The following is a 15,850-nucleotide window of genomic DNA, read 5'->3' as shown; positions in this document are numbered from 1 at the left end:
TGTTTTAAATAAATATTGAAAAAATAATGCTGTAATAAGAATTAAAAAAAATTGTTAATTTGAATAAAAAAAAAAAAACAAATTAAAAATTAAAAACATACAAATGCTGAAAGCAGTTCTTAAAAAAAATAATAAAAATAATAAAAATAAAATAAATAAATGGTGAAAACATTTTTTGTGAAACAAAATTCCAAAAAAATTTATATTTTGAAAAACGAAATTTTTGAAAAATTTTTTGAAAAAAATAGTATAAATAAATGGTGAAAAAATTATTTATAAAAAAAAATAAAAACAAAATATTTTAGAAAACGAAATTTTTGAAAAGTGTTATGAAAAAAAAAATTCCAAAAAATAAATTTGCTTTTTTGTTTAAACTCACTAATATCAAGTAAATCGTCTTGTGACTAACTTGAGTACCAATAAAAAATATTGCAAAAAATAAACAAGATAACATCTTCATAAAAATGACTTAACTCAAAACAATATCTGTCCATTAAAAAACATATTTTATGTGGAAAAAGTGTTCAGATTAAAAAATTTCAAGCAGAAATCTTGTAACAACATCATGCGAAAGCCGGTTGATTAAAAATAAACGACTAAAAAAAACTTCAATACAATCTTTACTCAAAACCTGCCTTCCAAATATAAAGTGAGAAATTCGCTAAAACCGCAACGGTCAACATATCAATGACCTGGATCTCGTCAGCAGCTGGTCAAGTGCTGTCGCATGTTGATTATAAACGGAAACGATAATCACAAAAGAAAAGGCATTAACTAAGACCTGAGCAATAAACAACTTGCCACCAGAAACAAAGGCCCATAAAATAAACGAAAACATATAAAGAACAAAAAAGCGAAAACGACGACCTGCCCAAAACGTATTAAAAAAAAAATAAAAAAAATAAAAAAATAAAAAAATTGCGGTGCTCGATTACATGAAAAGCAGTAACCGGCAGCGTTAAACAAAACGCCAGTGGTGGCAATAATTTTCGGCAAATAAGGACACATATATAATTGCAACACACACGCACACACAGGCGAGTGTATTGTCAACATCGCGCGTCACCGGGGAAATCTAAAAGCATAGAGGAGAGGTGCCAAAATGTCGTCGTGGCGGTGTAGCGGAAGTGCCCTCAACAGGGCAGCCATAAAACTGCTCATTATCGGTGAGTTTAACTGAGACAATTAAAGTTTTTATGATCCGCTTAAATTCACAATACATTCACACACACACACATGTGTATATTTATGCGTATGATGACACATACCTTATACCTTCATATACATGCAAGCCACGGTCATGGCATAGTAATTAGTAGTATGGGTACACCAGGTCGTATGAGTGCTCTGTTAGTGATAAACGCGCTGATACGACAGACACAAAGGTGTGTTGTACGCTTGACCATGCTGGTTTAAAGCATTGGTACAGTGGGTACTCGAAATAAATGGTATTAAGAAAGCATTTTTCATAGATTTCAAATTACATTTATCAAATATACAATAAAACCAGAAAAAGGGTGACTTCGGATTCACCGAGTCTATAGTATCCTTCAGAGGTGCATTTTTTTGTTTTGATCGTTGAGTTTACATGGAGAGTATATTCTGAAGGGGTACAAAATAAATAATGTAATCGGAGATTATTGCGATGCCATGAGTAAAAATGTATGTCAAATTTAGTGACGAGAACTTGTGTTCGATCAGTAAAATTGTATGGCAGCTATATGCTAAAATTTACAATCTAAAAAAATTCTTTGCAGATTATAGCGATGTCTTTAATGATAATTTGTGCAAAATTTCGGAAAGATATCTTGACAACTGAAAAAGTTTTCCAAACAGGCACTTGATTTCGATCATTCAGTTTGTATGGCAGCTATATGTTATAGTTAACCGATCTGAATAATTTATTCAAAGATTACATTACTGCTTTATAAAATAACGTGTACCAACTTTTGGCAAAATATTTCGTCAACTGAAAAAGTTTTCCATACAAGGACTTGTTTTCGACTTCTCAGTTTATATGCCAGCCGTATGCAAGAGCGATCCGATTCAATCAGTTTTTCGTATATTATAACACATCCTTGGATAATAACTAGCGCCAAAATTTGGTGTTTTTGTATTTTCAATTAAAAGGTTTCTTCTGTAAAAACTCAATTTTGGTCCTCAGTAAGGCAGCTGTTTGCGTAGTGGTCCAATACCAACTTTTCAAATTTAAGAAGAATTTCTACAAAAACAAACATTCAGTTATATTAAATATGTTGAAGCTTGGCAACCCTACATTGAAATTGCACTATATAAATACTTTCCAAAAATATTGAAATAAATTTTAGTTAATATTTAAAATAATTTATTAATACATCTTATTTAACGGGAAAAAAAACTATTATCAAAAAAAGTAATTATTTCTATCATTTAAAATTTTGTGACATCTGGCAGCTATACTAAAACTATTATCAAAAAAAAATAAATATTTTTTCTGGCAAATCTACTAAAACCACCAAAAAAAGCTATTTTTTTCTTTTATTTAAATTTTTGTGATATTTGCCAACTCTACTAAAACTGTTTTTGTGTAACATCTTCTTAACACACCATCTTTTTGAGTTTCAACAAGTAGAATATTAAATAGCCTGACATTATATAAAAATAATCTTCAAATTGCAGTTTTTACAAAATACCTTAATATCACAATTACTTTGTGCCCTCTATAACGAAGCTTCACTGTACTTTTACAAAAACGCTCGCATGCGTGCTTTTGCGTTACACATAACGGTAGGGACCGGCCGGTTTCGTATTAAAGGACCTCCATTTAAGCTGCGTTCTTTCTGTTTTTCTTAGCCTGCGCTGTGCGTTAGTTGCCTCGATACTAGGTTTATTCGTCGGCTTCGCCTTTCATTTCGGCTATTTGTGCTCGTCCACTATCACACCTTTCGCCATCAGCTTGCCATTGGCGACACAATAAAACGCAAATGCGTGACCCCGTCGCCAAATGTACGCACACTGACACACTCACCCATACCGAGTTGAGCTTCATGTGTGAGTTTGCTGTGGCATTCCGACGCTAGGCTGAACACAGTCACGCATAGCGGGACATTCGGCAGAGGTGCCTGGACTCAGTTGATTCACTATAATGTGCATCATTATATACATACAAGTATATGAGGGTAGATGTGCACATGTATGAGTATGACCCACATTTATACATTCATTTGCGAATGCTCTCGATTGAGTTGTGACGCCCAGCATTTGGCGAGTTTGTGCCCTTTGAATTTCTGTCACAGCGATAGCGTCATTGTGATCAGTGCCCAGTGATAAAGTCGTTCATAGGTTTTTGTGTGCCAGTACATATGTACTTAGTTTTGTGGTCTCACTGTGACCACAGTGCAAGACGGAGGAGTCTTGTTTTAAACCAAGTACGAATCTAAAAGCAAACTATAAAAATATTTTGCTTTTCCAAAGAACTTCCCTGGCTATGGGGTAGATTTTGTACTATACATATAGCTCCCATCGTTACCATATACATTAGTGAATATAATGATTTTTTCCTCTGAGATATACTTTACGAGTATACCTCAGCGGTATCGACACAGATTCTTGAGAGAGATATTTCAACACTGAGCTTTGTTGTTAAGCTGCAGATAAGTGGTCTTTTGATATTGAATGGGATTCGGTACCAAAATGAGCAATAATGGTTTATACCTTCAACCAGCATGTTGAGATATCTCCCTTCCGCTTTTTAGCTCTTCATTCAATGCCTTTTAAAAAATGTTACAGTGATGGAATTTAGTTCAAATATACGCCGCTTCATCCGATAATCTGTTTCCATCTAGACTACAGCTTCATAATACACCTCTCGTAGTAGCCCCCGCTTTATTTGCGAAGAACTCAGACAGCCACTTTTCACAAGCCTCTTTTGAGTTTAACTTTACACCAACAAGGGCGTTCGGCATGGACAGGAACAGGTGGTAATCACTTGGCGCTATGTCCGGGCTATATGGCAGATGTGACAAAACCTTCCATCCGAGCTCCTGTAGCTTCTGCCGAGTCATCAACGAAGTGAGTGGTCTGGCGTTGTCTTGGTGGAACACTACTCCCTTCCTGTTTCTGAACGTTTCTGGTCGATCGTCTGCTTCAAACGGTCCAGTTGTTCGCAGTAGATGGTATATTAAGCATCTGGCCATATGGGAGCAGCTCATAGTGGATGATTCCCTTCCAATGCCACCAAACACACAGCAAAACCTTCATGGCCGTCAATCCCGGCTTGGCCACTGTTGGGACGATTCACCGGCTTTCGACCACCACCGCTTTCGCTTGATATTGTCGTATGTGATCAATTTTTCGTCGCCAGTCACCATACGCTCCAAAAAATGGGTCAAGTTCGTTCCGCTTCAGCAGCATATCGCAGGCGTTGATTCGGTCTAGAAGGGTTTTTTGCGTCAAATCATGCGGTTTCTTCAAATAATCAAACTAAAGTACAAAACTATCGAAGATAAACGAGAAATTCTCAACTGGCGATGAACTAGCGTAGATGTGACTATAAGTACATATATACAAAGAGAAGGAGTGTGTTCACTGGAAGCGCAGCGCAGGTGTGACCAAGTCAGCCATAAACACACCGGTACACCAACAAATAAACACAAACAACCCGCAGTGAAATGCGAAGTTGTTGACAGGCACGCAGGCAATAAAATTTAATATTTCATTAAATCGCGAAACGCGCTGCCACGAGTTGCGTCATTTGGCAGAGCGTTAAGCACACAGGACACAGCGCGACAAAGTTATATATGCTTAGAGCACACACAAGCACACACCCGCAAACACATATGCATGAGCGGGAGATTACCAAGCGCTCAAAAGGACCGCAACCACCGGGAACTTGCCGCTAGCTAAGTTTAGTTGACACTTGCAACGCGGTCAGTGCGAGAGCAATATGCGGCCGCTCAGCTTGCAGGTGTTTGCTTGTGGTGTGCGGCAGAATGATGAATGAGAGGGGGTGACAGCATTTACTAGTGGCTGGCGAAATTCCACGTGCTTGGCTCATTAAAAATGTCACATTTTCTGCGACAGCTCTTGTCGGATTCTGCGTTTTTATACCATTTATAACCAGTTTTTGCTTAATTTAGATTTTCTTTGCTGCTTGCATAAGGCGAACCTTTTCTTTTTTTAACCCTGACATCGAAATGGATGAAATTATGCTATATTTGAAACATAATCCATTCTATCCATTCGTACATTTGCAAATGCTGTGGTGTATACACATAAAGGGTTGCCATGGCGTATGAGTGTCATTGGCTCTCAATTATAGCTCGCATAGATATGTTATTACGTATTAGAAGCATAGAAATACATGCAAATATGTATCTGCATATGTACATAAATGGAAATATTAACACCAGCGTACATTTATAGACATGTGCTTTAGGTTCATGTATTATATCAGAAAAGTATATGTATGTTTGTATATTTATTTCGTCTATATTTACGAGTATGCTACTTTTTTTGAGCCAAGCAATGTCAATCCTTTTGCTCAGTATGTTCATTAAAATATTTTTGAATTTCTCGCTATGAATAATTTAACATTTTTTTTTAAACTCACCCGAATTAAGAGACGAAGATGAAATATGTTTATGTCACGTGATAGATGATCACAGAAGGTAGAAAAATGCAGCTGGAAATAAATAATAATAATAAAATTTTGAGAATTAGAAATATTTGGATATAATTTAATACAGATATCTTTGCACAGAGTTGCCAGAGTTAAAAATTAAACTTCAAAAATTAGTTTAAGTGATTATATCGACTTTTGAATTTAATGGTTTTGCTTATACATAGATTGCTTACAAATATGCTAGAAAATATTCTCCAAAAATTTGAGGTTGATGCGGCAGGCATTTTTGATTTAATGTAATAGGCCTCCTACCTTAAAACGTGTTTTTCTCGAAACGCTGTTTCCAGAGTTGGTAAAGAAAGCTTCTCTGAAAGAGCTGGACCGATCGACTTGAAGTTTTCATAGGACTTTCTTAGATATATTTGTAGGAATATGATAGAAAGATATGACTTTTATAATATTTTCGATTTCTCAAGCGTAAAAATTCAAGGAATAGCTTGGAGAAGGATCGTTGTATTGATAAAGATTATTCGAAATGTGGAGGAACTTCATAAGCCAATCTTCTATAAATCAAATAGTAGCCTTCGCCGCCAAGCTCCTACCACAGCTGTCGATGAGGGTCACTCTTTGAACATGTTCCAGCTGCTAAACTAGAACGGCTTTTTGCACTCTTGGTTAGAGGCCCCAATTCTTCTCTATTGCAAAAAAAGGTGTAAGGCCGTCGACGCATTTCTCACTTTCTGCTCGATGTTTGGCTTGAAAGAGAGCTTCATATCAAGTATAAGTCACAAGTACTTCAACTTGCCCACCGGTTGAAGAATAGAGTCTCCCAATGAAGAAAGAGTAATATCAGGGATAACCGAGCGTTAGATCGTATACGTGGTTCTTTTCCTTTTACCAAACGAGCTATATCGTCACCGTGGGCAAGCTACTGGCGGCCTCGTTGTTCAAGTTCTTTCAATAGGTCGTTCACCACAAGGACCAAGAACAAATGGTCAAGAAGGTCCCCTTGTGCGGTGTCCCAATTTACTTTCCGATTTGATTCTGGCTTTCTCTATTCCTCTACAAACGCTATATCATGTTAAGATTAGCTTAGAACTCAAACATATTAAGAGCTCAAATAATCGTCTTCGCTACCTCGATTTCGGAAAGGTAACCAAAGCATACGTTTTACAAGTATTATTTGGTTCCAATTGCTCAGGGGCAAGGGACACCTTTTCCAACTTGGTCAGGTTCGAGGCCGACCTATAACCTTTGCTATGCTGTGGATCCAGCACCCGGCCGCAGTATGACTCCACACCGAACTGAATTTCCAATTCTATCACACTTTCGGTTTGAACCACAGCCACCAGGAATCTCCTCAAAAGGCCAAGTCCAATTAGCCGATTGGAGCGAACTTCAAGTGCTAACTGCTCCCCGGTGTAAGTTAAGTCTCCAATCATACCTTGTAGCTTTTGCTTCTACCAGTTGAACACCTATCTAACTCAATGACTGGTGATATTTGTCGCTTGAACTTTAAATGTCGTTGCAAGAAATCTTATTCAAACTCTGTAATATCAGTTTAAGCTAACTATTACAGCATTACATTGACAAAAATATGCTGAAATTTCGAGGCAAGCCATAAAACAGACATAGGGTATAACTTTTTAGTCGCGTCTTACGACAGGCTTACCACACCGCGGCCATATTCGACCACCTGCCAGCTGGAATAACCTTAATCTACAGTTTCATGAGTCTCTCTAGCGATTTCAATAGAAATTATAGTCATTAGCAGTGACATGAGAGCTTTTACTGGACTTTGGAAAGAACGCCACTGAAATCTGCCTACTAGCGATCAATCTTCTTCTTAATTTGTTTGCCATGGTCGTCATCAAAAGGGGGGTCTCTCATCCGAGGCTGTTGTTGGTTTTTATTGGGAGCGTTTTTTTTACGTGCCGGGTCCCTGCAGGGGATGTTTCGCCTACTCACTTTAGCTCGCCTTCAAACGGATGTTCTTAGGCTACCCAGAGGATCCTTGGTTAAAGACTGAAAGTCGTGAGCTGCTTGAGTCATATGTAAAAGAATCGTTTCTGGTCACTCCCAGCTGAATGGCGACGATCAGAGAACTTTCCTCACTTGCGTGAACTTCTACACATGACTCCATCGCGATCAATCACATACTTGTATATTACATACACCATCGGCTCTTCGAGGCTTCAAGGGCTCAAAATAGTTCATAGCCCACGTGAGACGACGCTCGTCCAATAAATGTCTGAGAAGGTTGTATAGGCTTTTTTAAACTTTCAAAGGGTTACTGTTAGAGAGGTAAATAGGTTTATTGGAAAGTGAACGTCCGCAAGTAGCCAAAGCAACTGCTCACTACTCACAGCCCAGGTCCCATCTCTCAGACACCGTAACGGAGTTTGCAAGAATACTCCTAAATCTAAATGATTCATGACAGCCCTCTTCGCTATCACATAAATCTTTTCAAGAAGACCTCTTGGCCTTCCTAATCTCAGCCCACATTTACGGCCTTATTGAACAGTTTTCTGCCCGAAGATTTGAAAGTTCCTCCAAATTTCGGAAATTTAGAATTATGGGCGTTTCAACAATAGCTTCGATCTCTATTTTGCCGAAGTATTTTGGAAAAGAATAAATTTGAACGTTTGGATGCTTTTTCGACACACATTTGTGCCTATAAGCCACCCAAGCACAGTTGCTTAATTTATAACCATGATACCATAAAAGAGCTTCTTTTCAGCTGCGAAATCGCGCCTCTCAATAGAACTTACGATTACAACCGCAAAGCGCTTAAAGTACTTAATCGAATATGGGCTTGAGAAATGATTCTTAAGCACACTTCCAAATGCGCATAATTAATTTGTCAGCTTTATGTAAACAGGTGTAATCGCGAGCACACACACACGTATGAATATATATAAATTTGCATTCGCTTTTATTATTGTTTATGCGCTGGAACACGGCATAATTTGGTTTATTATTTATATGCGCATGAATACTTGCGTATGTGTGTGTGCCGTTTAACGGGGGCTTGGATTTATTAATGGCCTGTAGGCGTTGCAAATTAATTATCAACTACATATATGTATACTACAACTATGTGTGCTGCCAACAACACACACAGCGAGAAGCAATAAAAAACAAACATGCACATCGACAAACATACAGCGATACATACTACATACACATACATAAATACCATATATATATATAGTTACACACCTATCCACATAGTTATATGTATACATAAATGATTATAGAGAACTCAGGTAATCACTTTAATGGAATTTGTAATTTAATGCGACAAATGAGAATTTCAACCGCGACTTTTTGCGGTTTCACATTCACCGGCCGCCACCACCACCGCCGCGATATCACATGCCATTTGCACACATTCATATACACATTTCCTATTCATTTCTGAGTGCTCAAATTACCCAGGTGTGCACAGCAGGCTTTTGCTTTTTTTCCTCCTTTCTTTGTGCCTTTTATTCCGCCAAATCTCTAACAACGTTGTCTTCACCTCTTAATGTTCATTTCTAATATGCAAACATGGTGCCACCTATAAATTACGTTTGCTAGCTAGGAAAGGGAGAGGGGGATAGCGTGTGCGCACATGTATATCACAGCTTAACTGTTTCTGTTTCTGTTGCTGGCATTCGAATAAGTTGCGGATTTACAATTTTAAACACGCAAGTCTGCGAGCAGAAACTCATGCGAAAATCTATGCTGGAACCGAGCCGTAGGCGTCAGCGCTGGTAGTCGAAAATATTAGTAGAGGTTCACACTCTGCGATTGTGTGAGTGTGAAAGCTTATGAGTGAATGAGGTAGCTTAAGAATAGTCGGCGGAACTGAGTAGTTTACTGAGTTAGTATTGGTCTAAAACCCAATCCTTTAGTGGCCATAATTGCGATTTTCGCTTCACTTACCCTAACAACCATAGCGTGTTGTGGATTTAGTTGCTTCAGACGTAACATATCAATTGAAAAGTACCCGACCTAACATTGTAATACAAATTTTTTTGGCAAAATTTGTTTTTTTATTATTTAGCATAGCTCTATTCAAGAGTAATACACTGATTAAAGCTACAATGACACTCTCCTGATATCAGATCATTCATACTATTCCATACCATTCTTGTAGTATTATTTGTTTCTTTTTGTTTAAAAATAGACCTCGAAGTCGGTGACCATCTCTTCATTCAATGAAAATTTCTTCACAGTGAGCATTCTTCTCCTGAACTAGAGAATACAGTGGATATGGAAGCCATTAAAAGCCGAATTCATGACTTTTTGCCACAGTTTTCACTGACTTGTGACCGGTGCATTGCCTTGGTGAATATCTTTATATCCGGCCATTTTTCCATAAATTCGTTCTTGAAACGGTCCAATAATGCTATGTGATAGTGGTTGTTGATAGTACTTCTTTTTTCAAGGTAATCATTATATAAATTATTTCATGCGCATCCCAAAATGCAGACGGCATCTCCTTCAACTGTCGGCTGTTGTGTTTTTCGACGTTTTGGAGCAGGCTTATCGTGTGCAGTTCACTTGGATGACTCTCGATTGTGAAATGATGGAGCCATGCTTCGTCCATTGCAACATATCGAAACAAAAACTCGGGTTTAATTCGCTTAAATATCTCCAAACACTGCTCTGAGTCATCAACTCGTCGTTATTTTTGCTCAAAAGTGAACTCGCGCGCCCTCCACTTTGCACAGAGCTTTCTCATACCCAAATATTCGTGAATGATATGATTTACATGTTCTGTTTATATTTCTAGAGTGCTTTTTATTTCTAACAACTTGACCTTACAGTCACTCGAACTTATTCGGTTGACTTTTTTGATGGTTTTGACGTTTACAGCCTCTTTAGAGCGTTGACTTTCGTCATCGTACTCGGTGGTCACTTCGCCTCGTTCAAATTTAGCAAACCATTTTTCAACGTCTGGGTCCAAATAATGTTGATCAATTCTTCAACAAAGCAAATTTTTCCACAATAACAACAGCTACTTCACTCAAAATGATATAGTTCAAAAACTCATGATCCGACAGCTGTCAAGTTTGTACGCTCGCCTTTTGAAGCCTGGCAGCTCTGAAAGCAACACACTGAAGTATACACTAGGCAATGAAGTAGAGACAGAGTCCATTTTTGCCCTTTTAGATAGCAATGATCGACAGTTTTAAACCCTTCAAATCGCAGTAACCCGATTTGTTCCAACAATCCCAGAGCTACATAGTAACCTGTTTAAGAACCATGCTTAACGCGGGATTACATTCAACTCTATGTCTTCCATCGTTTTGGAGGAAAGTTAAGGTTAGACATATGTTAAGGTTAGACATATGTATACAGTCTTTCCTCATTTCTTTTAAAAACGTTAAAAAGGATGTTAGAGAAAAGTCATATTTCACGATAAGCCGGCGATAGGTTCCAGAACATAGTGGTATCCCAGGACTCTGTGAAGCAGATGAACTAGCCAGAACAGCCACCACGCTATAACTAGACGACGGAGAAGAGAGAATTTTTATGCTTCTGACTACTTGCACATTTTTATTCATCAAATATGTTATAAATATAGCTGAGTATCGGTGGAGTCAATCCCTGACTTACTCAACAAGCAGGCAAGCGTGGCATGAAGGGGAAATGGCTGTACTTCCCATCAGAAGCACGAGGAACGTGCTGTTAGAAATAACGACAAAAGCAAAGATGTGTAAAAAAATTACTTTTTCAATTTGAAAATACATGAAATTAAAGACAATATTGGAGGTATGATAAAGTAGTATGATAAGATTAACAAGTAAGGAAGGGATAAGCATTTTATAGTTTTATTCCGCTATGATCATTGGTTTCTAATGTATATATTATACAGAGAAGGCATCAGATGGAATTCAAAATAGCGTTATATTGGAACCGTTATGTGAACAAAACTATAATACTCTCTTTAGCAACTTTGTTGCGAGAGTATAAAAACAAATGAAGCGCATTAAGGATTTTTTTATCCCTTTTTTTATCCCTTTTGGCCAATGAAAATCGTGCTATGGGCACTAGAGTCATTAAGCATATTAAAGCTTGAAGTAAGCAGGCGACATTACTATCCACTTAATATTATAAAAAGCAACAAAATCAGAAGTAAGATACTATAACAAGATATAAATTTCATATAGATTATTGTGTAAAGCTACAATCTCCGAACAAATTGTTAAGATTGACCACTGCAATATACTCGTATTTCTGCCATATAAACCTACCGATAAAAATCAAAACAACAGCATTTTGTGAAAGGTATTAAAGATTACGTACAAACCTCCTTTTTATGTTTTAAAAATATTTTACTAACACATAGTATATGCACACAATATATATTTACAAACAACCTGCACATATATTATTTCCTTTAATCATCGCCAATGGCTTGTACTCAATACTCAACAATCAGACAGTATCATTTAAATATTATATCACCTGAAGCAGTAAACATGGAACGGTATAAATTACTTAATTTAATTCGAGACACACACACGTTTGTGCAACGAAAATTGTCTTTGTTTCTATACATATAGTTTGTATGTGCGTGGTCTTGCGTGTGACACACATTGGGACACACATTGGCCATTGTGTGACAGGTAGAGATAGCTAGCCATCAATCAGACATTCGATTGAATTGGTAAATGCTGAGTAAACTATCTCTCTATAGCTTATCCATTGCCTCGTCACTCTGCCTTAACAGCACGAATATGCATATTAGGGTGGCACACATTTTTCGAACAGTTTCAATTTTCGAAATTTATAAAACTTTTGCTGTATATATAAATTACGAGAGGTGAAAGAATATCAATTGCAGTACTTGAAATAGTATAGGTGGTGTCTCAAGGTTTTGTTGTACAAATTATTTAAATTAACTGAGTAAAAAATGTTTCGGATGTAAAACTTTACAAGTGAGTATACAATATCGTATCCAAAAATTATACAAAGTAGATGGAAGTTACGCTTTTTGTATTGTTGCAACAACAGAAAACATTCGTTGAGTAGTTTGGAGGAATCCTATTGGATTAACAGATCATGGCAATTACGTAGAACCGGGTATAGTCAAGAATACTCTCTCTCTCTCTCTCTGAGATATCGTATATTTAGAGCTTTAAGCATCGTTATACGAGAGTAAAGAAACCTCATATCTGATTTAGTCAATGATATAACAAAGCTCGTTTAATGAAAAATGTGAAAAAATTAAATTTCGAATCAGACGAGTTTGAAATTTGCAGTTCCTTTTTACTTAATTCCTGACGGACTTATCACAATTTTGGCGGTTTTATCTCTTTCCGTCTCTGGGTTTGGTACAGACCACATGCGATTGGTATATTTCTAATGCTACATGGTCTTCTTCCAATTTCAGACTCCAGACGCTTCTTTGTTAAAAAACCAATTTGTTCTTCGAGAGCTCAAAAGTTTTGAAAAACATTAAAAATGTTACAAAAGAGCCACCTTAATGTGCATTATGTATGAGCACATTTATCCTTTGATTGTGTTTGTTTTCGAATAGGCGTTTGATGGCTGCTAATGCTATTGTGTGGCCATTGTCTGGGTTAAGGCTTTCTACACGTAGCAAAGACACAAATACGCTCAAGAGATGGGGGTCAGATAAATGCACACATTTTGGATGTCTGTATGTATGTATGTATGGGTATAAATACGTAATTTGCCGTTCAAAGATTTTGCGGTTTGTATTATTGATAGGGTAATGGTGGAACTGTGTGTTTTTATGTATCTGTAGATATAGGGTGGGCCATTCTTCATGTCAGTATAGTTGATTAGACATTTAGGAACCTAAGTACATTAGAAACATCAATTCTAACCAAAAATCGTTTCATGCCACAGTAATTTACCAATTCACTTTCTCTTGGGGCTCGTTGAATAGAACAGCCACCAGCTGTCGAGACTAGTTGTCCCTTGGGGTAAAATTTGTTTGAGCTCGGAAAAATGGGAGATAGTGAAGGTGCAGTTCATCAAAGATCTGTTTAGTCAGATTAACTGACTCTAACAGGATAGCTCTGCTCGTTCTCTCCTTCTTCAATTGTATAGCTGAAAACTTGGAGCGCTACGTTACTGGGGCTGCTCCTGGCTGTTGTTTCTTTGCTTATGTACCAAAGATGGTTACAAGGACGGGGAAAAGTCGCTTCAGAAGATACTCAGTCAGTTTTTTTATGAATGATAGTTTCGGTGTAGGAAGGTGTCAGATCTCCGTTGTTATCTAGCACTAAGCCTATGAACCCTGTGCGCGCTTAGCATACCTTGGTTGACGACCACCTCCTCTGCGATTACTATATCTTTCTGGTGTAGAGTAGCACGTAAGAGATCTGTGGAACTACTTGCCTTTAGGAAAGTTCTTATTGCAGGTATTATAGGAGTTCTTACTGGAAATTGTCCAATAAGCATTCACAAAGTAAACTTAAGCTTAAAGCCCCTTGCGGCCGCAAATTGTCAAAGTGACATGGAAGACGTTGAGGTGGAAACATTCATCCTGGAGTTAAAATATCTCGGCACTCCCACCCTCGGTGAACTAGGAGACTTGGCTGAAACTCCCATTAGCCGCCTCAACAAGTTTGTGATCGTTTCAAAGCTCTTCCTCGTTATATGAGGGTCTTTACAAACAGTTTTATAAGAGTTATAGGTACCTCAACGGACCGGCATCTTAAACTATCTGGCTGAGATTCCCATTAGTACTGACAATTTAACCTAACCTAACTTAACTACAGTTGTCTGGTAGCCGTGACAGTATTTTAACGTCACTTAAGCCACTTCAGGTATGAGTTTGAATCTGTGTACAGATAAATCGCAGCTAAAATCAAAAGTATTAAAGACCGACCATTCATATCGCTTAGTATAAGATCAGAAAAGTCAACTAAAGAAGCAAGATAACTTTAACTAGACAGCTAAGTACCCAGATTGGTCTCCCCTTGAATTATTTTTGTCGCGTTATTGGCAAAGAAAAGTTTCCATGAACTTCTGACGAGCTCAAGGCAAGCACTTCACCAAAGTCATCGATCAAGAACGAAATAAATTTGGCGCACCCTGTATATAGTTCAAAATGAAATATTTATATATATTTCAGCATTAATTTTTAATGTGTCTGTCCATAACTATTGATGATACAAATCAATGTTTCATACAGAAAATTTTTGAATCGCTTCCAAACAAATCGAAACGGCAAAACAATAAAAAATCAATTAGTCTGCAACCAACTGCTGCAGTGAGAACAAGATTTATTTATCTGCAACATCGGCAAAAATCAGTTAAATGCTTTAAACCCTGCAGCCAAAGGCACATACATACATATACATATATGGTACTCATTGTTGCTTCGCCTACACTTTCGCACACAAAACCGTTTCTACAAATTTTGCTCACACCTCTTTGTCTGCCACTGCAGGCACGTTCTTAATTTTGACAATTTAGCAATAAATGAAATCAAAGCAGATGGATTAGACACGAGAAGCCACAAAGTGTTAAAGCTACAGTCTTGCAGGGGCCAGGATAAACACACACACATCTAAATATATATTTATATTCGAACAAACCTACATTGTGTGCTCAAGGCAAACAAAAATAGAAGTAAACACATCGCACAGAATATCGAAAATAAACGGAGTATGTCGCCTCGAGCGGCGTGTGTGCGTGTGTGGAATGGAGCGGAAGCCTGGCAAAACACATGTTGATGCCGAAATGCCAGTCAGCTTGCTGGAGTTTGTGGTTATATTTACACATAGCCGTAGCTACATATATATATTGTATTTTCCACTAATGCAGACAATATATATTTTGGAGTGTATGTGCTTTGATAGAAGTGTGAAGCAGAGTTTGGTGGCTTTGATAAAGCAATGCGGCAGGAAGTCTGAAGGAATTGCGAAACACAAATGAAGATAACACACGGTGTCATATGGAATTTTTGTGTTACACTGTAATAAGCACATTTCCATACTCCTTTGAAACAAATAAGCGCATGGTTTCATATAACAGGCAGCTCCTTTTATTTAATAGTCAGTTCCGACTAGGAATGCTGGAGCTGGTATGCTGAGGTATAGGTTACAATGATACACTATTTCTCGTATAAATGAATAGCTTTCAGGGAGCCAACACAAAAATTAGTATTAGATGCGCTAAGGTTGTAAGAAAGTGATAGATATCTGAGAATTGACATTTAAGGCTCTCTGGGCTCAGAATGTAGTTTAAAGCTCAAGCCTTAGTTTTGGTAAT

General features: G+C 37.5%; 1 protein-coding gene and 1 long non-coding RNA gene across 3 annotated transcripts in view; one reads left to right on the top strand and one right to left on the bottom strand.

Annotated features, from left to right (window-relative positions):
• Positions 1-5,664, bottom strand: part of LOC105223468 (uncharacterized) — a 70,606-nt gene extending 64,942 nt beyond the window's left edge. Inside the window, exon 1 of one of the 2 annotated variants that reach the window (XR_007421409.1) lies at positions 5,591-5,664. This is a non-coding gene — a long non-coding RNA (uncharacterized LOC105223468). The remainder of the gene's footprint in view (positions 1-5,590) is intronic. The other variant, XR_007421410.1, reaches the window with a different exon arrangement.
• LOC105232854 (hemicentin-2) overlaps positions 254-15,850 on the top strand; it is a 334,253-nt gene continuing 318,656 nt past the window's right edge. The window contains exon 1 of the mRNA XM_049446839.1: positions 254-1,166. Within this exon, the coding sequence (XP_049302796.1) occupies positions 1,103-1,166 (64 nt within the window). The 5' untranslated portion in view covers positions 254-1,102. The remainder of the gene's footprint in view (positions 1,167-15,850) is intronic.

This window comes from Bactrocera dorsalis, chromosome 1, assembly GCF_023373825.1.
Source record: "Bactrocera dorsalis isolate Fly_Bdor chromosome 1, ASM2337382v1, whole genome shotgun sequence".
NCBI lineage: Eukaryota > Metazoa > Arthropoda > Insecta > Diptera > Tephritidae > Bactrocera > Bactrocera dorsalis.
The sequence above is the reverse complement of the archived record's forward strand: the minus strand, read 5'-3'. Positions and strand labels throughout refer to the sequence as shown.